The sequence below is a fragment of the Labrus bergylta genome, chromosome 2 (genome assembly GCF_963930695.1).
Source record: "Labrus bergylta chromosome 2, fLabBer1.1, whole genome shotgun sequence".
Taxonomy (NCBI): domain Eukaryota; kingdom Metazoa; phylum Chordata; class Actinopteri; order Labriformes; family Labridae; genus Labrus; species Labrus bergylta.
Window position 1 is genome coordinate 31,451,752 of NC_089196.1, and position 20,107 is coordinate 31,471,858.

The 20,107-nt window shown below is 41.6% G+C and overlaps 2 protein-coding genes across 13 annotated transcripts in view; both read left to right on the forward strand.

Moving 5' to 3' along the window:
- The window catches only part of ank1a (ankyrin 1, erythrocytic a), a 121,542-nt gene extending 111,128 nt beyond the window's left edge, over nt 1–10,414 (forward strand). For 9 of the 12 annotated variants that reach the window (XM_065951663.1, XM_065951660.1, XM_065951664.1 and 6 more), the window contains 4 exons: nt 1,842–1,925; nt 2,222–2,374; nt 4,130–4,215; nt 6,720–10,414. In XM_065951663.1, the coding sequence (XP_065807735.1) occupies nt 1,842–1,925; nt 2,222–2,374; nt 4,130–4,201 (309 nt within the window). In that variant the 3' untranslated portion in view covers nt 4,202–4,215; nt 6,720–10,414. The remainder of the gene's footprint in view (nt 1–1,841; nt 1,926–2,221; nt 2,375–4,129; nt 4,216–6,719) is intronic. The other 3 variants (XM_065951666.1, XM_065951661.1, XM_065951667.1) reach the window with 3 other exon arrangements.
- A 3,255-nt stretch (nt 10,415–13,669) lies between these two features.
- On the forward strand, nt 13,670–18,212 carry LOC110000424 (eukaryotic translation initiation factor 4E-binding protein 2). The gene is made up of 3 exons (XM_020655693.3): nt 13,670–14,110; nt 15,974–16,165; nt 17,600–18,212. Exons 1-3 carry the CDS (start codon nt 13,975–13,977, stop codon nt 17,629–17,631), a joined length of 360 nt encoding a protein of 119 aa, XP_020511349.1. The 5' UTR covers nt 13,670–13,974; the 3' UTR covers nt 17,632–18,212.
- Nucleotides 18,213–20,107: the final 1,895 nt, after the last annotated feature.

Genomic DNA, 20,107 nt, shown 5'->3' on the forward strand with positions numbered 1-20,107 from the left:
GATGGTTCCTAACTGAAGCACCCTCTAACCCCTCACCCATCTGTCGTTCATCTGCTCCTGTGTTTTCATTATTGGTTGGTGATAATTACACAGCAGTGGGAGCTATTTTAACATATCAGGTCCAAAATATTCTGGGTGCTGATTCATTTGAATCCTGAGTTTATGTTGCTTTTTTTAGACTTTAGGAAGTCATATCTTGGAGCCATCACTCTTAAATTTAAGACCAGCACTTTCAAGGACTTTCATTGTTACTTAAAGTCTTTATATGTGATTTTTCACACTTAAATATAATATAAATCAAGTATCTCCTCTAAAAATAACTCTGTGAGTCATGACTGTCTACAATGGGTGTAACACCCGAGTCCCACTGTCTGTGATGTTTTCAGAGTTTTCAGAGTCCTATCTTCACTTTGTTTACATCGCCAGGACGGCCGGCTGACTCCTCCCCTCGTGTATAAAAGTTGTTTAATTGAGGGACTAGAGAAAAGAAGAATAACATACTGTACTCACTGCTTAACTGTGTTTCTAGATCACGCTCATTTCAGGTAAATTTACATGCAGTGTGAAGATACCAGCATAATAAAGATCGCTAGCATTAGCATGCTAACACAACAATGCAGCGCGAGTCGTTTTGGTTTCATGCTGGTGCTCAAGGGCGACACCTGCTGGATCAAAAAATCACATATAAAGCCGGAAAGCAGGAAAAGATCACTGAAATTTAAGATCTCTAATCTGTAAAAATCAAAAGTTTCGGACAAACATGAGCAGCCACACACACAAATGGTAAACGGACTTGAGCTTGTATAGCACTTTTCTGGTCTTCTACTCAAAGCTCTTTTACACCGCAGGTCACACCTTCACATTCACACACTGATGGTAGAGACTGCTGTGTAAAGAGTCCATCAGTATTAACTCATCCATTCACACACACTCAGACGCCCCTGATGAAGCACTGGGTGCAATTTGTGGTCACATTGGACATGAGGCTGCAGGAGCTGGGGATTGACAGAGGTGCTGCTTGGGGCCCCTGAGAGATACCAAACTTTAAACCAAAGCTGAGGCTAAAAATGTGCAAATTTTTTTCATTGACAGTAGGAAACCTCCCTAAGGGGGCCCCCAATCTGACAGCACTCACTTGCATTGCTCTGATAAGTGTTGCCTGCTCTATTTCTGTGAAAACCAAAGTTTGTCGATGAGGAAGAGGAGTAAGCATCGGGACACTGGCAGACATCATTGTGATGAACGCTGGTTCGAGGGTCCCCCAGTGAATTTTTGCCCTGGGGCCCCAGTAGAGTCTAGAATCCCAACTTTCCAGTTAAGAAATGACCAAATCTACCACTGAGCCACAACCGGCCCACATTAAAAGACATGACTAACGGTGTAATGAAGCATTTGCAGTTAGAAAAAATACAATTTACCCTGAGAAGAAAGATAAATATGTTTTACTCAATATGGCAGCCATTTATAGTCCACTATAACAAAAACAACCTCATGAAAAAATAACAATTTAGTAAAATCCAGAGCACTTGACATCCTCCAAGTTGTATTATTATTACTATTTAAATCTCTTTTTTTTATCTTATTATTTTGGTATTATATCTGTTTTTACTTGTGTTTTTTATATCTTATCTTTTTATTTATTTATTATCATTTAGTTTTTTGTGTAAAAAAAAAAAAGAGAGACATGACTAACAAGTAAAAGAAAATATTCCAGGATTAAAAAATCCATCAGGTCATTTAAAATCACTTTAGAAGCATCTAGTGAGACCAGCTCATTAAGTTTCAGGTCGTTCATTAATTCACCTTCATTAAAAAGTAACAAATGCTGTTTCTATCCTCAGGGCGATGAGGTTGAAGATCTTCCCGGAGAGCAAGTAAGCGAGGAACAATTCACGGACGAACACGGAAACATCGTCACAAAAAAGGTCAGACATTTCAACATTTTTTTAAAACTTCCTTCCTGCACTTATTGTTTTCCTTAAGTGTCACAAAACACTCTCAGCATCTCTCAACAGAATGATTATATACCATTATAATCATTTCAGCGTTTCAAAGAGTGCATTGCATGTGCCACAATCATCAATAGATTTTATTTCTATTCAAAAGACGATGTCTCTTTTGATCCATATCTATTTCTTTATATTTCACCAACTCTTATTCCCACTCTCTGCTTCCATCCATCGCTCTCTCCCACCCTCCTTCCTGTGTGCGTCTGTGATAGATTGTGCGTAAGGTTGTGCGCAGAGGGAAGGGTTCAGGTGAGGAGGGGGTTCAGGAGGTGAGCGTGGAGGGTTCTCTGCAGGACGCCAACGACCTGGAGGTTGACGCTGAGCAGTTCATAAACTACGCCATCCTGGGCCGGGACAGCAGCAAGGTGGGCTTCTGATCTGCAGGCGGCTCTCTGTGGGTCAGCAACCGTGGGTCAGCGTTGTGTGTTATTACCAGTGGGTGCAGGGACGGACTGAATCAGATCAGATGAAACAGCTGATCTGCATCTGATGAGAGTTTGTTTTGTTTAAATCCATGTCGTAGCGAGAGGTTGAGGTCTTATCCTGTCACAGTTTTAAAAGCTGCATGAGCCTCAGTGTGACAGGCAGAGTCTTAAAATGTTTTACAAAGAGTCTTAAATCACAAGCCAAGAGTGAGAGTATAGTTCATAGACTGTATATAAAGATGGACAATGCATCCTAAACTCCTCCAGTTGAACAAAAATGAAGCCAAAATATTCCTTGAGCAATAGAGAGTGCCACAGTTTTGACATCCTGCCCCTTTTGCAAACCAAAACAGACCATTAAAAGGTCAAAGATCCCTCAGGTGGGTACAGTCCACAGCAGAACAGATGTTTGTGTCTTTTTGAAGCAGACACTTATTGTTATAGAAAGTTCAATAACTCTTTTGTTTTTGTTTGTTTTACCTTCGTTACCTTCCTCTCTCCGTTCTACTTTGACAATCTGGTGCACACAGCGTTGCAGGAGCCTCATTCGCCAACAGAGCTGTCAATCATGGTGTAATGCTCCTTTTTTTAAATCTAAAAACTGAATAAAAAATTATCAGAAAACTAAACACCAGCACATAAAATAGAATAAAAAAAAAAAAACTTTAGTGACAAAAAAAACATGTTAGAAAAATGTGTGTTTTGGTTGACCTGTGTCCCATCTGGTAACATTGAGGAGGCGGAGCTTCTGATAAATGTTCTGGCTTCACTTTTGGGGAGCTGTCATGTTGCGTCCATCTTTTTATGCAGCCTAAGGTTTGAACTGGTTTGACTGCTGATGTTCTCTTAAGTTAAACAAACACTCAGATCTTCTTTCCTCGTGTTCCTCTTCTGCATGTAAGAGGAACAGATGAGTCCACTCTGCTCTGTTGCTGCTTGTTCAGGTTTCATCATTTTAGTCATGGCTAAGCTTCACCTCCACCTCCTGTGTTTGTTAATGCACATTAATAACTGAATGAAATAACTGTGGCTCCTTTATCATGGCGGTTTGTCCCCCCCCCCCACCACTCTGTCATTTTTTTTGCCTTCATTAAAGTTTTTAGTCCTTCAACTGTGACTCTGTGCTGTATCACTCAAACGTGCAAGACTCTGAATCAGAGCTGAGTCAAATATTATTTACAGACTTTATAATTTATGATTACTGAACCTGCAAGAAGAAGAAGAAGTAGAGGATTAAGGATTGACCACATCCAGACATTTCTGTCTTATGTGGTCAAATCTCATTCATCTCAACTCAGAAAAAGTGTTTGCAAATATTATTTGACACAGATTTCCTCTGAGTCCTGAATACTGTAGATGTTTCTGATGCCCTCTTATCTTCAACTGTCTTTCCGCCCATCACTTCTGTCCTTGCTTGATTGTTTATACATAATTTCTTTCTTTCTTTTCTCCCCCTCTTTCCTCTCCCCTTATTTATTTGTCTCTCACTTTTCTATTTCCCATCGTCGCACTGTGTCCTTCCTCTGTTGTTCCATTTTCATTTCCCTTCATCGTTTTACTCCTTCCTATCATGTCTCCTTTTATTTCTCCACGACTAACGTTCACCCCGACCCGTTGTCCTGCTCCTGTCATCCCACCTCTTCTCGGCCCTCACACCTCGTCTGCTGCCAACCCTCCCTCCCCTCCCTGATGTAGCCCGATTCTGTGGATGTGAAGAAAGGTGCTCAGATAGTGAAATGTGCCAGTCTGCGGAGAGTTAAGCAATGAGGCAGACCCCGCAGGTACGGGACTGACCCACAGTGCCTCATCTGACCTGTGGGCTAGACCATTTAATCCAGTCTCTCTGGATTAAATGCATCTGAATGTACCTTTAATTCACTACTAATGACTTATAATGTGATGCTGGCACAGCAAAGTGACACTTCAGGTTAACTTGTTATCACAAAATCAATGAAGAGATCAGATGGATGTGAAAAGAACTTCAGATATGAAGGTTTTCTCTCCGCAGTAACACTGTGGAGTAAAAACACATCAGTATAGATCTCAGGTGAAACTTCCTTAAAGGCTTTATATGTGATTTTTTGATTCAGCAGATGTCGCCCTTGAGCACCAAAAACAACTCGCGCTGCATTGTTGTGTTAGCATGCTAATGCTAGCGATCTTTATTATGCTGGTATCTTCACACTGCATGTAAATTTACCTGAAATGAGCGTGATCTAGAAACACAGTTAAGCAGTGAGTACAGTATGTTATTCTTCTTTTCTCTAGTCCCTCAATTAAACAACTTTTATACGTGAGGGGAGGAGTCAGCCGGCCGTCCGGGCGATGTAAACAAACTGAAGATAGGACTCTGAAAACTCTGAAAACATCACAGACAGTGGGACTCGGGTGTTACACCCATTGTAGACAGTCATGACTCACAGAGTTATTTTCAGAGGATATACTTGATTTATATTATATATATGTTTTTAAATGACATATAAAGCCTTTAATGTTTGTTTATTTGTACGCCATAAATCTGGAAAGTGCATCTTTTTTATTCTTTTTTAACTCATTTTTTAAAACCTGAACTTCAGGACGATTGCACTTAAAGAAAATGCTGTTCATGCAAACTCTGCAGAGTTATATTTTATATTATATAGGGCAAAGTTCAATTGTTCAAATTAAATCCTTGTTTGCATTAAGATTGTAAAAATGTTTGATATCTCAATACTTTTTGATACCTCATGGTTAACAAGAATACAATCTTCTGTTGTCAAAAAGTACAAAAGCTGTAAAATAACTTCAGATCTTTAGTCATAATTTTAATTAAAAGCTAAAGCCAGAAAAAGAAAGAGAGCACTGTTGTGTATGTTGGAAACATTTAGACAGCGTGCAAGAGTCTGCCTGCACTTCTGGGTAATTAAAAATAACTTTAAAAAAAATATCAGGTGCCTTGTTGCCTTTGTTGCTGATTTTTGTCTTGTATCAAATCAAAGTTTAACATTTTGGCATCATGACAACCCTGAATGTTAAAAAAATATCTTTACAACATATTAAATGAATGTTTCCCTGCTCAAAGTTTAGTGTAAATACTGGCGTCCGTTCTGGCCGCAGCACGCCACTTTATTTCTTGGTGCATGTTTTGACACGCTGGAAAAGGGTTGGCACAAAGTGCACTCAGCAAAACACGCAGCTGAAAACGATCCTGTAATGTGACAGCTCTCAAGGTCAAAGCTGTAAGGCCAGTTGTTCTGTGACTGGCTATCTGGAGCCACTGTATCGTGTGTGTGTGTGTGTGTGTGTGTGTGTGTGTGTGTGTGTGTGTGTGTGTGTGTGTGTGTGAGAGACTTGCCCTTTCTAACTCAAAGGCCACAACATTCCTGAGATTACTGATTTTTCATGCGACTCCCTACTGAACGTTAAACCACTTCTGCCAACCGTTTTTTGCTTAAATGCTTCTGCAGGACTAACTGGTTACTTCTCAGAGCGCAGCACAGATTAAATAAAAGATGACTGGATTAAAGATGCACCGATTGTCACAATCAGGGCCGATACTGATACCAATGTTTACACGATCAATTCAGCATCTGTTTTTGAAATGAGAATTGATTTGTTTTTTAAGATCTATTTTTGAGCCTTTGCTTTTATTTTGAAAGGACAGTGGATAGAGTAGGAAATCGGAGAGAGAGAAGGGGAAAGGAGATGTGGGTTAGACTATAGCCTCCATACACGGGGCGCTACCTAACCGCTCGGTCATCAGCCCCCTGAGATTTTATATCTTTAAATTGTTAGTCGTCCCTACTCGTAAAACGAGACTTGAACGTGTCTTACAAACTGCATGTCGCTGATCTTTCTCCGAGACGATGTCAGACTCCCACACTGCCGTCATTTTCTTTCACGTTTGACCAGAAAACAAATCGGAGTTTGTCCATCAGCTGACATCTTCCACCCAATAAAAAGCATTTCCAGCATTTAACAGATAAACATCGGCTTCTGACATTGCTGGAGGAGATATTATTTACCAACCGGGCGATGTTTGTTAACGGGGTCAATATCGGCAGATAACGATCAGCCGATACATCGGTGCATCCCTACTTCAGGTCACTGCCCAGAAAAGTCAAACCAACCTCAGTTTAAAGTTTACAAATATCTAACTTAACTAAAAAAAACATTTGCACTGACGCACTGCAGCCTGCATGGCACCTGCTCTGTCTTGTCCCGTTTTTTTTATTTTTACTGTAGTCAGATTTTAAAAGAAAGTCGTGCTCCGTCCTAAAACCTCCTGTTCTCTTCTCTTCCGCAGAGTTCTCCACAAGATTCAACCCCTTCACCAAATCCATCGTACATGGACACATGACCAGCAGCAGCTGTCAGGAGGAAGAAGAACACACACAAAGAGGCAGACAGACAGGAATGAAGGGGCGAGAGACACCACGGTCGACTCTGCCGACTTATCAGCACGCACCGGGAAAGAGAAGGACACAGAATAACCTGTAGTTTTTATTACCTTTTTTTTTTTTTTTTTTTTAAAGAAACCGTGGGGGAAAAAAAACCATCTAATACTAGGCTAGAAGCATGATTTCATATAAAAAAAGAAAAACCAAACACAAACAAAAAAAAACTAGCAACCAAAACGTGCTTCCTGTTATCTGTATCAGCATGAGTGACTGCTGCCGCATGGCCTGTCTTTAACTACAAATACTGAGGGAATAAGGGGGGGGGGGGGGGGGGGATGGGGGGGTACACTGCTGTGTGGGACAGGCATGCAATACGGGCTGTGGTCAATCACACGCCCTGTTTTCTAAACAAAGCGGGGGGACGTCTATCAGTCAAAAAAAAAAAAGAGGAGACATAAACACTGAGCGTTACATCATCTCTAGGCAACAGGTTTCCCTCCTCCTCCCCACGACAAACTCGTCCAGCTAAGAGCATCGCAAACTCGTTTTAAAAACCTGTCAAAGTCCAGTGAAGCTACAAGTATCACCCAAGGATATCGGTGTTGTACATAATATCGTATGCACTAAAAATGCTCGACGTGACTGTGTGTTGTTTTCTGTTCTATGCGATTCCACTGATGCTGCTGTTTCAGGTACATAAGAGTTCCCCTCCCTGTTTTTTCTTCCTTTTTTGGTTCGTTTGGTCTGAGCTTATATATTATTATTCTATATATCTTGAGATCTCTGTGGGTACAAGAACATACAAATGTTGTGTCGCGCTGCCTGTTTTTTAAAATGTCCAATCTCTGTGTGTCAGGTCGTTTGTTTCTTTGTGCTTTTCATGTGCTTCCACTTTTTTTTTTTGCTTTTGACATGTTGAACTGTCGAGGGAGGACTTACTGTCTGTCGGTCATTTACTGCACTGTGGGGTTTTTTTGAGCCTTGGGAGGCGGGTTTCTGCACCGAACCTGCCTCCCCCGACCTTCCCTCAGAGTAGTTTTGCCTTCATGGTGACACATGAGAGAAGGACCTACTCTACCATCCCCACTCCTCTGCCTTCTCTCGTCCCCCGGCGTGCAGGCGTGGCGTTAATCAGATGTCTGTCTGAACAAAAAAAAAAATCCAAACACCTGTCTTCACTCTCAAACTCGCCCTTATCGCCCCCTCTCTCGCCCCTCTCAGAGTAGATGTAGCAGTCCTGGTTACCCCCCAGCAGGTGGCAGGATCTCACCTTCAGCAGCTTCTGATTGACCTCATCGTGCAGTTTTATGACAACCCCCCTCCCCCCCCCCCATGAGGTGCACTTATACGATGCCATCTCACCACCCCCTAGAAGACGTCACTTGAAGCGGGGGGGAAATGTAGCTAGTAACAAAATGTAGCCCTGGTTTTGATTGGGTGGAAAGATGGAGGATCGAGCCGGAGAGAGGAGATGTGTGTGTGTGTGTGTGTGACGCCGTTGGGTCGAGGAACGTGTTGAGCGTTTGATGTTTGTCTCCTTGGTAACGCGCTTAAGGAGGTGTAGCAAAGAAAGTCAGTCGCCAATCACTGTGAAGAGAAACTGTAATACTGACCCGCAACTGTGAGCCCGACCCCTTCCAGAAGCGAGATTCACTCTTTGCTTTATGTCCTCTGTTTTGTTTTCATGTCTTTTAAATGTTCCTCAGAAGAAGCAATAACTGCTTACAAGTACACAAGGAAAGGATGCTTTGTGTGAGTGTGTGAGAACGTTTCAAGGCTACTCCTGACTCCACTCCAAATGATGTCAGCACATTAGTAATCCCTCATCTGATCACTTTGTGAAATAACAGTATGAAGCTGTAAGAGTGGGCTGATCTCCGTGTGACTTTATACCAGCCACCCCGTCTGCAAAGTGCCCAGTCTGGTTTTTGTTACTCATCGAGGAATGTAGGTGTGTTAAGTCTTAGTTTTTCAATCTAATTTAAAATCATATGCACCTTGAAGAAATCCAACTGTGTGTGTGTGTGTGTGTGTGTGTGTGTGTGTGTGTGTGTGTGTGTGTGTGTGTGTATGTCCTGGATATGCACACGTGTCAAGCTCGCCACATGACATGACGTGTGACTCAGATCACACATCTGAAATCTTATTCACTTACTTTTTAAAGTTGATTTACCTCAATGCGTGTGCCATCATCATCATCATCATCATCATCATCATCATCATCACATGACATCACGTGCATACATGCGTTTATTTCAAACTTCATGTACGACATTGAATGATTTCTCATATGTAAGTCACACACACAAAAACGTTGCAATAACCGCTCATCAGTTAAGTGTTTGTTTCGTCCGGCTCCGCAGCCAGATGAAGATGAATGTACGGTTCCTGGTATTCTCTTTAAGTCTTGTTATGAAGTAGTCATCTGTGTTGACCTCGTACTTTAGTAGATGTTAGGATATTCACTTCAACTCAATATCTGCTGTGTTGAGCGTCGTCTTTCATTACAAATCATGTGAGAGGAGACGTTTCCAGAGAGAAGTATCCCTACCTACACCAGATATATGATTTCTATTTTATTATATTTTTTTAATAACTACTAACAGTAGGATGTCAATAGAGATTACACAGCAGTGTGATGTTATATTACCCCGTGTGTTAGAGCATACCGTGTGCTCACTTAGAGCTCATGATTATTGTATGCTTTGGGTAGATTTTTGAAGCAGAGGCTGTTTATAAAAGTCCACTGCTGATGTCAGGGTTGGAAGCGAAAGGGGGGGGAGAGGGGGGGTCTGATGAAAAGACTCTGATGGATTATTATGAGAAGGCTTGGTGGCTCTGATGACTAGTCTTTCAAGATGACAAGCATTTTCCCTCAACACAACTAAACCCCCCTTTAATTTCCCCCACCCCTTTTACCAAAAAATAAGAGTGAGCCGGTTCTAAGGCTTCCACGTGGTGACGGTTTGAGCGGCGGTTTTAAAGGAGGAGTCCGGCTAAGTGCACGCGAGAGGGAGATGTGGTTTCAACCCCGAGGAAAATTCAGCTTCTGCCCTGAGGGACGAGCGAGACGATGCCATGCACCAAGTTCATGCAAAAATATTAACTGTTGCAAAAACTAGAGAACACATGTATATTCCTTTAGAATGGATTGAAGACATTATTAACGCAATAGCATATTACTCAATACTAAGGAATGCAACTGCGCACATGCACAGAAAATGTTTTTAACATAAAAGGCTATATATATATGAAATATATAAAAAAAATATATATATATTTACTTAGAATGCTATGCACCCTTACTTGTCAACTGGGATTCTAGTTATGTTATGGATGTACTTTTAGCATCATAAAGCTGTAGCTACCAAGAGACTGTTGAGTTCTGGGTAATGCCTGCGACCTGGGGATAAATAGGGGTCTTGTGGGTATTTTAACCTTTTTTTTTTGTTTGCTTTTTTATTGTTATGGAGAGTCAAACATGAATTTAAAATATAAATGTAAAAGCCTTTTAATCCAATCGAATCGGAAGGACATCTATTGACAATATTCTCTGTACACCAGCTCAACATTTACAAAATTAATAAAGAAATGAAATGTCTTTGTGTACAGTGTGTATGCTTTTTGTGACAAACGCCAACTACTCACAGACAAAGAACGTGTCCTTAAATCACAGGAAGATTATCACAACTAAAATAAGAGTCACCAGCATTGTGTTCATTTTTAGCATTAAAAAATGCATGCAGTAAAAGGAAAGTCAGCAGCTTTTGTTTGTGTTTGCATGGGCTACAAGTGAACTAGTAAGTTCTCTGTGAAGGTTCTCAGTCATCCGGGTCATGATAACTTCATCACACAGACAACTGGACTTGGTTAAGGTTCTTTGACGTGTTTCATTTTCTCATTCAGAGAAGTTAGTCGACTGTCAGAAGAGAAGTGAAGCCAAACAAATCCACTTCCTTTCTGGATAAAACTTTGAAGGAGTCATTAGAAGATGAATTTCATTATAAGTTTAATTTCTGTTTTTAGATCCGGTCTCTGTGATGACACGGTGTTTGAAATTTGCCTTTGCAGGAACTTTTTCATCACATAATGAAGTAGTGTTGAACTCCTTATTTCCCCACTATTAATTATTTAAACTTAACATGAGAATACGTAAACATAAAACGACATCACATGAACGTTACGTCGTATGGCACTTCAGTATACTTTCCTTTCCCATGAAAACAGACAATCAAGTAGCTTGCATAAAAAAAGACTGTCAAAATGTTCCATACTTTTCCATACTTATCGATACATTCTCCACGATCTTAATGAACCATATAGCTATAGAGGGGTGGGAGTAGCTCAGTCTGTAGGGACTCGGGTTAGGAACCTGAGTGTCTCCATTTCAAGTCCTGGTGCGGATAAAAGTGGAAGTTGTATGAGAGGTGCCAGGCCAATCTTCAAGAGCAACCCTTGAGCAAGGCACCGAACCCCCCAACAGCTCTGTGTAGCAGCCCCAGTCTGACATCTCTCTGTTTCAGCATATGTGTGTATTTCTAACCTGTGTGTCTCTCAATAACAGAGTGTAAAACAGAATTGCCCCTTTGAGATAAATGAAGGAGGCTAAGTTGAAAAAAAAAACCTCAATGTGCCCAAGCTTCTTTTTTTTTTTTTTAAGACATCTTCTCACAAGACAGATGTCTGCAAGAGGAATGAATCCATCAAAGAGTGCAAGCTAACTCCTTCACACTGTCTAGATTACTCACATAAGTCGGCTACGAGGTGTGTGCAGGAGTTTGCTTGAAACCTTTGATTGATTTGATCATTTAAAACAACAAAGTTCCCAGTATTTGGTGCGTAGGACTTCTATTTTTGTTTCAGTGGTATCAATATCGTTTGATTTTTTTACTAGTCTCATGCCGTGGTTAAAATTATAGTATCATGACAACCCTAACAACTAGAAACAAGAGGAGATAAAATAAATACCAGAAAATATGAGAGCAAATCTGGCCAGGAGATATCTGAGGACGACTGGAATGACATTTTGAACAATCAGGTCACAACAACCTGTTCAAGGGCCTGGTGGGAATTCTGCTGGAAGAACTTAATTTGTTTCTTTATCGCCCCAAAGTTGAAGTTTTTGCAGCAGGGTTCTCAGGGTCAGAACAAATGTTGGAGGCGATGTGATAAATCAATGGCAGATCACTTGCTCACAGGTCCAGCCATTTTGGAAGGAGGTTACAGAAGTAATGAGTGTCATGTTTAGAATAAACGTGGACTGCTCTTTTATCAAACTATACCGAGGCAAAATCCCAGACAATCTCATGTCAGACGATAAATATCTCTTTAAGTTCTTCTGATTGCAGCTAAGAAAGCAATCACAAGGAAATGGCTGCAGGCAAACCCCCTCCATCAAAGGGTGATTGGTTAGCAATAATCAAAGAAATACACGGCATGGAGAGACCGACCTTCTCATTAAGGCTAAAGTTTGACCAATATATAAAAGTCTGGAAGAAATGGAATATGTACTGTACGGAAAGTAACTCTTCTTAAATGAAAAACCCTGATTGGTGTATTTTGACGAATGAATGGCCCAGGTTACCTTTTTTATTTTCTTTCCTTTTTTTATTCCCTTCTTTTCTTTTGTCTTGTTTTACTCTGAAAATATTTTTAAAAAAAGAAAATATGAGAGCAGAAAAAGAAAAGTGGTTAAGGCTTTCTACAAGTCTACAGTCTTCTGTTAATGTTTTAGACCCCTCGATCTTCTGCATAATATTTATGTTTGGACTTAGTTTAAAAAGTGTTGAACTCTGTACAGACACTGCAGGGGGCGGGATGATCCAACAGGGGGCGTTATGATCCAGTAGGGATCGGTATGATCCAGCAGGGGGCGTTATGATCCAGTAGGGGGCGTTATGATCCAGTAGGGATCGTTATGATCCAGCAGGGGGCGTTATGATCCAGCAGGGATCGGTATGATCCAGTAGGGGGCGTTATGATCCAGCAGGGATCGGTATGATCCAGCAGGGATCGTTATGATCCAGTAGGGGGCGTTATGATCCAGCAGGGATCGGTATGATCCAGCAGGGATCGTTATGATCCAGCAGGGATCGGTATGATCCAGTAGGGGGCGTTATGATCCAGTAGGGGGCGTTATGATCCAGCAGGGATCGGTATGATCCAGCAGGGGTCGGTATGATCCAGCAGGGGTCGGTATGATCCAGCAGGGATCGGTATGATCCAGCAGGGGGCGTTATGATCCAGCAGGGATCGGTATGATCCAGCAGGGGTCGGTATGATCCAGCAGGGATCGGTATGATCCAGCAGGGGGCGTTATGATCCAGCAGGGATCGGTATGATCCAGCAGGGGGCGTTATGATCCAGTAGGGGTCGGTATGATCCAGCAGGGATCGGTATGATCCAGCAGGGGTCGGTATGATCCAGCAGGGATCGGTATGATCCAGCAGGGGGCGTTATGATCCAGCAGGGATCGGTATGATCCAGCAGGGGGCGGTATGATCCAGTAGGGGTCGGTATGATCCAGCAGGGGTCGGTATGATCCAGCAGGGGTCGGTATGATCCAGCAGGGGTCGGTATGATCCAGCAGGGATCGGTATGATCCAGCAGGGGGCGTTATGATCCAGCAGGGATCGGTATGATCCAGCAGGGATCGGTATGATCCAGCAGGGGGCGTTATGATCCAGCAGGGATCGGTATGATCCAGCAGGGGTCGGTATGATCCAGCAGGGGTCGGTATGATCCAGTAGGGATCGTTATGATCCAGCAGGGATCGGTATGATCCAGTAGGGATCGTTATGATCCAGCAGGGATCGTTATGATCCAGCAGGGGGCGGTATAAGTGTTTTCCTCTGCCTGTCTGTCTGTCTGTGTTGTTTGTGTGCATGAAGAGTGGAAGCGGAGGGACGTGTTCTCAGGGCATTTAAAACAAAGAACCTGGACACTGTGTGTGTGTGTGTGTGTGTGTGTGTGTGTGAGATGTGACAGATTAGACACTGCCTTTCACCATTTGCACTTATGACAAAGAGGTATTTATTTGTATTTATCCGAGATTCTGTGAGGCCAAAGGCGGATCTGAACCAGGCGCTGTGTGGTGCTGCTTTGTTGTTGAGTCGAGTCGAGCCTGTTTACTTCAGTTAGTTGTTTCTGAAAGTAGAGAAAATGTCTACTGAGTGCCAGAAGACCAGTGCAAAGAGCATCCCGTCGACCAGGAGGGTGACCATCAACGACGCGGCGCACATGCCCCAGGACTACTCCACGACCCCCGGAGGGACCCTGTTCAGCACCACGCCGGGCGGTACGAGTCTGTTTCACTTTGTTAGAGGACACATGTTAGTGTTGTCCTGTTCAACAGCAGAGAGGTCAGTGTTCAGGCTGCAGCTCTGTCCATGTGCTCCCTCCTGTCAAACCACAGCTAGCTCTGGAGCTAACTGCTAACGCTAGTGTTTGGTCGACCAGAGAGGATCGGTTAACCGACTCTGACTAAATGAAACACTCGTGACATTAGAGGCGATTTGTTTTATTTACTTGTGCATTTGTTTTGTCGTGAATTCAGACCGTGTGTTAGGGTTTATTAGGACTTTTAAACCTGCAGATTTTGGGGACGTCAGCGACATCTACCGTCCTCTGACGTTAGTGACCAGTGTTGCCAGATCTCGCGAGAGAAACAAGCAACCAGCTCTATGGAAACAAGCCCAAAACAAGCGACCTGGCTCCTTAAATAAATAAAATGAAGCCAAACAGGTTACCTAACCTACCACATAGTTTAAAAGAGAGGTCACTTGATAGCGCTATATATATATATATATATATATATATATATATGTATATATATATATATATATGTATATATATATATATGTGTGTGTTTGTCTTGTCTCATTTTGATTTGGAAATGGACAAACTATCGCGATCTATCGCCTATAACAAGCGGACCTGGCAACACTGTTAGTGACGCTAGTTCGGGTCTTTGCGTCAGCGACAACGTAATCCGTGATTGGTTGTTCACAGCTCACTCGCTTGTAGTTCGTTTTAACTGGAGAAGACACTAAAATACAGGTTGTCTTTAACATAAGAACTCAAAATATATCAGACCTAAACATTAGGCCTGATACTAACTTATATTATTATATATTATATTATTATATTAATTATAATAATAATGATTATTAAATCAGACCTAAAGGCCTGATACTAACTTGTCATGTCTTAATTATAGAATTGGGTGTTCTGGCAAAAGTTGCCTAACCACCAAGGTGCACGACGAGGTCAAACAGCTCCAGCAACACTTGAAGTATGAAAATAAACTTATTCAGACGATTTAGAATAGAATAGAATAGAATAGAATAGAAAAGAATGACTTTATTGATCCCAAACTGGGAAATTGTGTCGTTACAGCAGCAGGTTGTCCAAACACACAATATGAGTAAAAAACACAATGTTAGCAAATTTAAACACAATATAATATTAAATACAAAGTAAATAAACACTAAAAATATCAAAACTAAGAATGTGAATATATACAACCAGGATTTAACAAAACATTACTAGTCTGAAATATGAAAGATTAAATGTAAATGTGTAAAAACAGAGTAGTAAATGAACAGTAATGACATAAGTTAAAGTGCAGGAGTGTAGACATATTATCAGCAGAAACTATTCAATATAACGGAGAGTAGACAGACAAATTTATTAGACTGGTCTTAGTATGAGGTGTCCTAAACCACGAATACAATTTAATCAATAAATTGATTTATACCTACTACTCTTTTATAAAAATGGTGAAACATCAATTCCTGATAAAGTTAGTATCTGCTGCCCGTCTCCTTTTGAAAACAGGCAGTGGCATTTGAAGCAGGGCCGTCATTTCTTCTATTGTGTTAATGTGTCTGACTTAACGTAACCATTGTTCAAGCAGTGGAGGGAAAGGCCTCATCATGTTAATGTTTTGTTTTTGTTTGATTATTTATAAAACGTTTATCTGTCGTAAACAAGTGTTTCTGACTTTATCCAATAAGAACAAAAGCTGATCCAGGGTAATGTCTGTTTTCAGGATTTTCTCCATCTCGTCTTACACGCTTCCCCCCAAAAGATTTTTTTTTTATTTTTGGCCAGTCAGCCGATGCTCATCAGTCTGCTCTCCTTTCTCCTCACTGAAAAGGTACCAGAATCATCTACGACCGGAAGTTCCTGCTGGAGCGCCGCAGCTCTCCGATGGCCAGAACTCCTCCGTGTGGTCTGCCAAACATTCCCGGTGTGACCAGTCCTCCCATCAAAGACGCCATCGAGAAGACCCCTAATGGAGAACTACTGAACAACAACAACATCGCTGCTCCTGAAACCAAACACACTGGTATGTCCACAACGTGTAGAAACGTTTGTAGCAGGGCTGCATGATAACTCCTGATGTCAGCGTCATGTTGATGTGAGCCTTCACAAGAAATGATTTATCTATTTATCTAAATTTATCACAACAAATAAGAAAGATTATTTTATGTGAACTAAGTTATACTTTATCAGTCAGTGTGATTTCAGCCTTTAGATAGAGGTCCATCCTGTCGCACCACGTTGATGCAGGAGCTGTCGGCTGTGATGCACGTCAGTGTGCAGGAAGTCTGCCTCCAATGTTCAGAAGTTAAAACCAAGAAATGACCAGAATTTAGATGCTTAGGAATTCTACATGATGTATAGAAACATGTACTAGTATCGTTTTTATGCTTACAAGTATCACGTCTGAGTTTATTATTCTGCTATCATGACAAAACAAAATCGCACACCATACCTTTTCAAATGTTTCAAGATTTGTCATTTTCCTAACGGCTGTCAGCGTTAACTAGTTTCTCTTCATTAATTTAGGTCTGGAACAAATGCATTCCCTTTTTAATTGTGATTAATCCCATGCTATTGATCTGTTTGAGTTACATCTGCACAGTCAGCGATTAGCCTGGCTGATCATTTTCTCCCTGTAGTCACACAACACTGCTACAACATGTATCATTTCACTTTTTGTTTTTTTAACTCCATACATACCTTAATTAGACGATGTACTGTGGTCCCAACTCAGCTCATTTTTATCCCCACAAAAAAAACAATTCTACAATTCACTTAGCAGACGCTTTTATCCAAAGCGACGTACATCAGAGAGTAAGAACAACACAAGCAAGGATCTAGAAAAAAGGGAACAATGTCAGTAAGAGCAAACGATCAGCTTTGAGTCTGATTGGACACACAGGTGCTGACAGGAAGTGACCAGAGGCAAAGCACAACATTGAGGGCCGTTCTTGAGAGCTCTAATCAGTATAGAAACCATCTTATAAGTCATTGTTATCAAACAAAAACCATCGTCATCATCATCATCATCAATAATATGGAGACCATCATCATTAAGTTAGTAGGTATTCATGAAAGAGCTGGGTCTTTAGCTTTTTCTTAAAGGTGCAGAGGGACTCTGCAGATCACATGGAGTTTGGAAGTTCATTCCACCACCGGGGGGCGACAGAGGAGAAGAGTCTAGTCAGAGACTTAGGACCCTGTTGTGAAGGTTGGATCAGACGCCTTTCATTGGCAGAGCGTAGAGGTGGGGGGAGTGTAGACCTGGATCAAAGAGTTAAAGTAAGGAGGAGACGTTTCTGTGTCTGTTTTGTAACCTCCTATAAAAGAAACCCTGTGTAAGAATGAAAACCACGGATAAAAAGTCTCTGAACTCCTGTGAGTTAGAGAAGGTATGAGAGAGTTACTCCTACTTCTTCAGTGTTCAGTTAATGATGTGTTTGTTTTCTTTTTGAAGGTGATGATGCACAGTTTGAAATGGACATCTAGTCAGTCCTGGTACGGGTGGTAATACATCAGACTTCTCAACAAGACGCTGTGAGGAGAGCGCCGTCTCTGTTCCCATCATCCATTCTAGGAGGACGGAGGTTTGCCCCGCAGTATCTCCAGTGTCTTGAAGTCTGTCTGTATCGATCTTTTTAAGCCCAGAACAAAACTGTAAACACACTTTATTCTTTTTATTCTTTTCTTTTTTTCTGCCTGGTGGCTTAAACCTGATTTGTGTGACATAGTGTGCCTTCCTGTAGTGGCTACAAGATGAAAGTCAACGCTGAGAAAATGTTTTTACACCAACTGAACCTGATCTCTAAGAACGGACAGAGAGCTGAATTCTATCCATTCCAGATGGAGTTGTTACCTGATGTGCTCACCTCGAGTCAGATTCTGCCTTCAAACCTTTAGAGACTGTTTCTCACTTGTCGACCGCGCTCTTTTCAAAACGAGTTCCTCAGCTGAAGTGTCATGCAGAGAATGTAAAACATATTTTTTTGATGGAATTTTGAAACAGATTTTCTCACCATTTGTAGGTCAACAAATCATTAAAAACAAACACCATGAAAGCAAAAAACAAACTCTAGTCGTGTATTTGTCTTTGTGCCTCTTGAAGGGTCATGTCAGACGTTTGAAGACGAGCCAGCAACACTTAACTCACTGCCACATGAAGTTTAATGATCCACTTTTTCTACCTGAAGTCTCCTGACGGGTGATGGCTGCACCCTGTCCCACACTGTGCATAGATCAGCACAGAGGCAGGCTGATCGGCACTGTGATGGCAGGGCGTGGGTCAAACATTCAAAAAACCTAAAAGGTGAAAAACATACATAAAACATCATTGAGGTGAACCTCAGGGTCAGGGCATGATAAAATACATTGGAATGTGTTGCTATACGATGATTGAACATACAAAAACCTCAGAACAAACATACACTCACACACCTGTAGTTGATGTATTTACTGTGTTCATACATTTCAGACAAGAAATCTTCCATGTCCTGTCAACTTGATCATTTTTTGAATATTTTTAGAACTAGTGGTTATGTTGCCCTCTTGCCCCCCAGGATCTTTTTGAGCAGGCCACAATCACACAGGCCAACGGCATCTTATCGGACACATCCCATGTATTGCACTCCGAATATGTTCCTCTGTGCAAACACAACCGCTTCAAAAACTCATTAGTTCCTTTTTCAGTTAAGCTCATTAATGAGCAAAAAAAATAGAGGATGAATGGAAAAACAGGAGGCCCCCAATGTACCGGTAACTGTAGCCATGTATATATGTATGAAACCATAAGTGTTTGGAGTGGCATGGGTACGTGTGCGCGTGTGCGCGGATACTTAAGCAGATGATTGGGTAAACTGTAGCACGGATAAGTATGTTTGTAATGTTTTTGCACATTTGTAATTCCTGTGTTTATATCGTTTTGATGTATTGTCCATGCAGCAATTTCCCAGCATCCAAGACAAATTTCTCCCTAGAGAGACGAATAAAGAAACCTTGACCTTGATATATGCCCCATACAGAGAGGGAGGTGAGAGAGGAGAGAGGGGGGGGATGACATGCAGCAAATGGCCGAGGGTAGATTCAAACCCATGACCGCTGCACTGAGTACTACAGCCTCTGAACATGGGGCATGCAACATAACCACCAGGCCATCGCTCCCCCCCCCCCCCCAGCTTTGAGACGAGGGATGCATACAAATATAAAACATCACTGTAGACAGAAAAGAGACAGCAAGCAGTACAATGGATTCAAAAGAGAGGCAGGATTTGATTCTTAAGTAAAAAAAAAAACAAGTTTCAGCTTCAACCATTTTAATAGCTGCTGAATATGAAGAGAGAGATCCATAAATCACTTGAAGTACAGAGAGATCTGTAGCTCCAAACAGGCTCGGCTTCTGTTCCCTGAGAAGAGGAGATCGAAGGCTGGTTTTGGTGGTTCAGATTTTGCATTTGAGAGCAGCACGACTTTTGTTTTGTCTGGTGTGTTAAAAAGCAGTTTATAACTGAGAGAGAGCTTGTTTAGGAGCGTGCACTGAGCAGGAAACTGTTTTGGTGTAGGTAAAGGAAAAAACTCACCTTCTGTCTTTTAAAAACATGCAGTTACTGAATCTCCCTTTGTCTGCACCCTGCCCTGTGTTTCATTAAAGTGACTGCACAGAAATATTCTAACCTGCTGCTGATGATCCTGCTCGCTTTACAAATGTTATAAAGAAGCACGAGAATGAACTTCAGTCTGTCTCATAACCAGATAAAAAACTCCTCACAGCAGCTTTAAAGTATGTAAAAAATCGAATATACGTTTCTACATGAAACGTCTCGACTGTTTCCATGTTGCTTAAACATCCTGAGCAGCACACGTCCAATCAGAGGAATTCCTCCTGGAGCTCACGGCCAACTGATAACCTCAGTCAGTGGAGTGTATAAAGAGAGGTCAATATACGACTGAACACAGCTGGGCGAGACCCCCC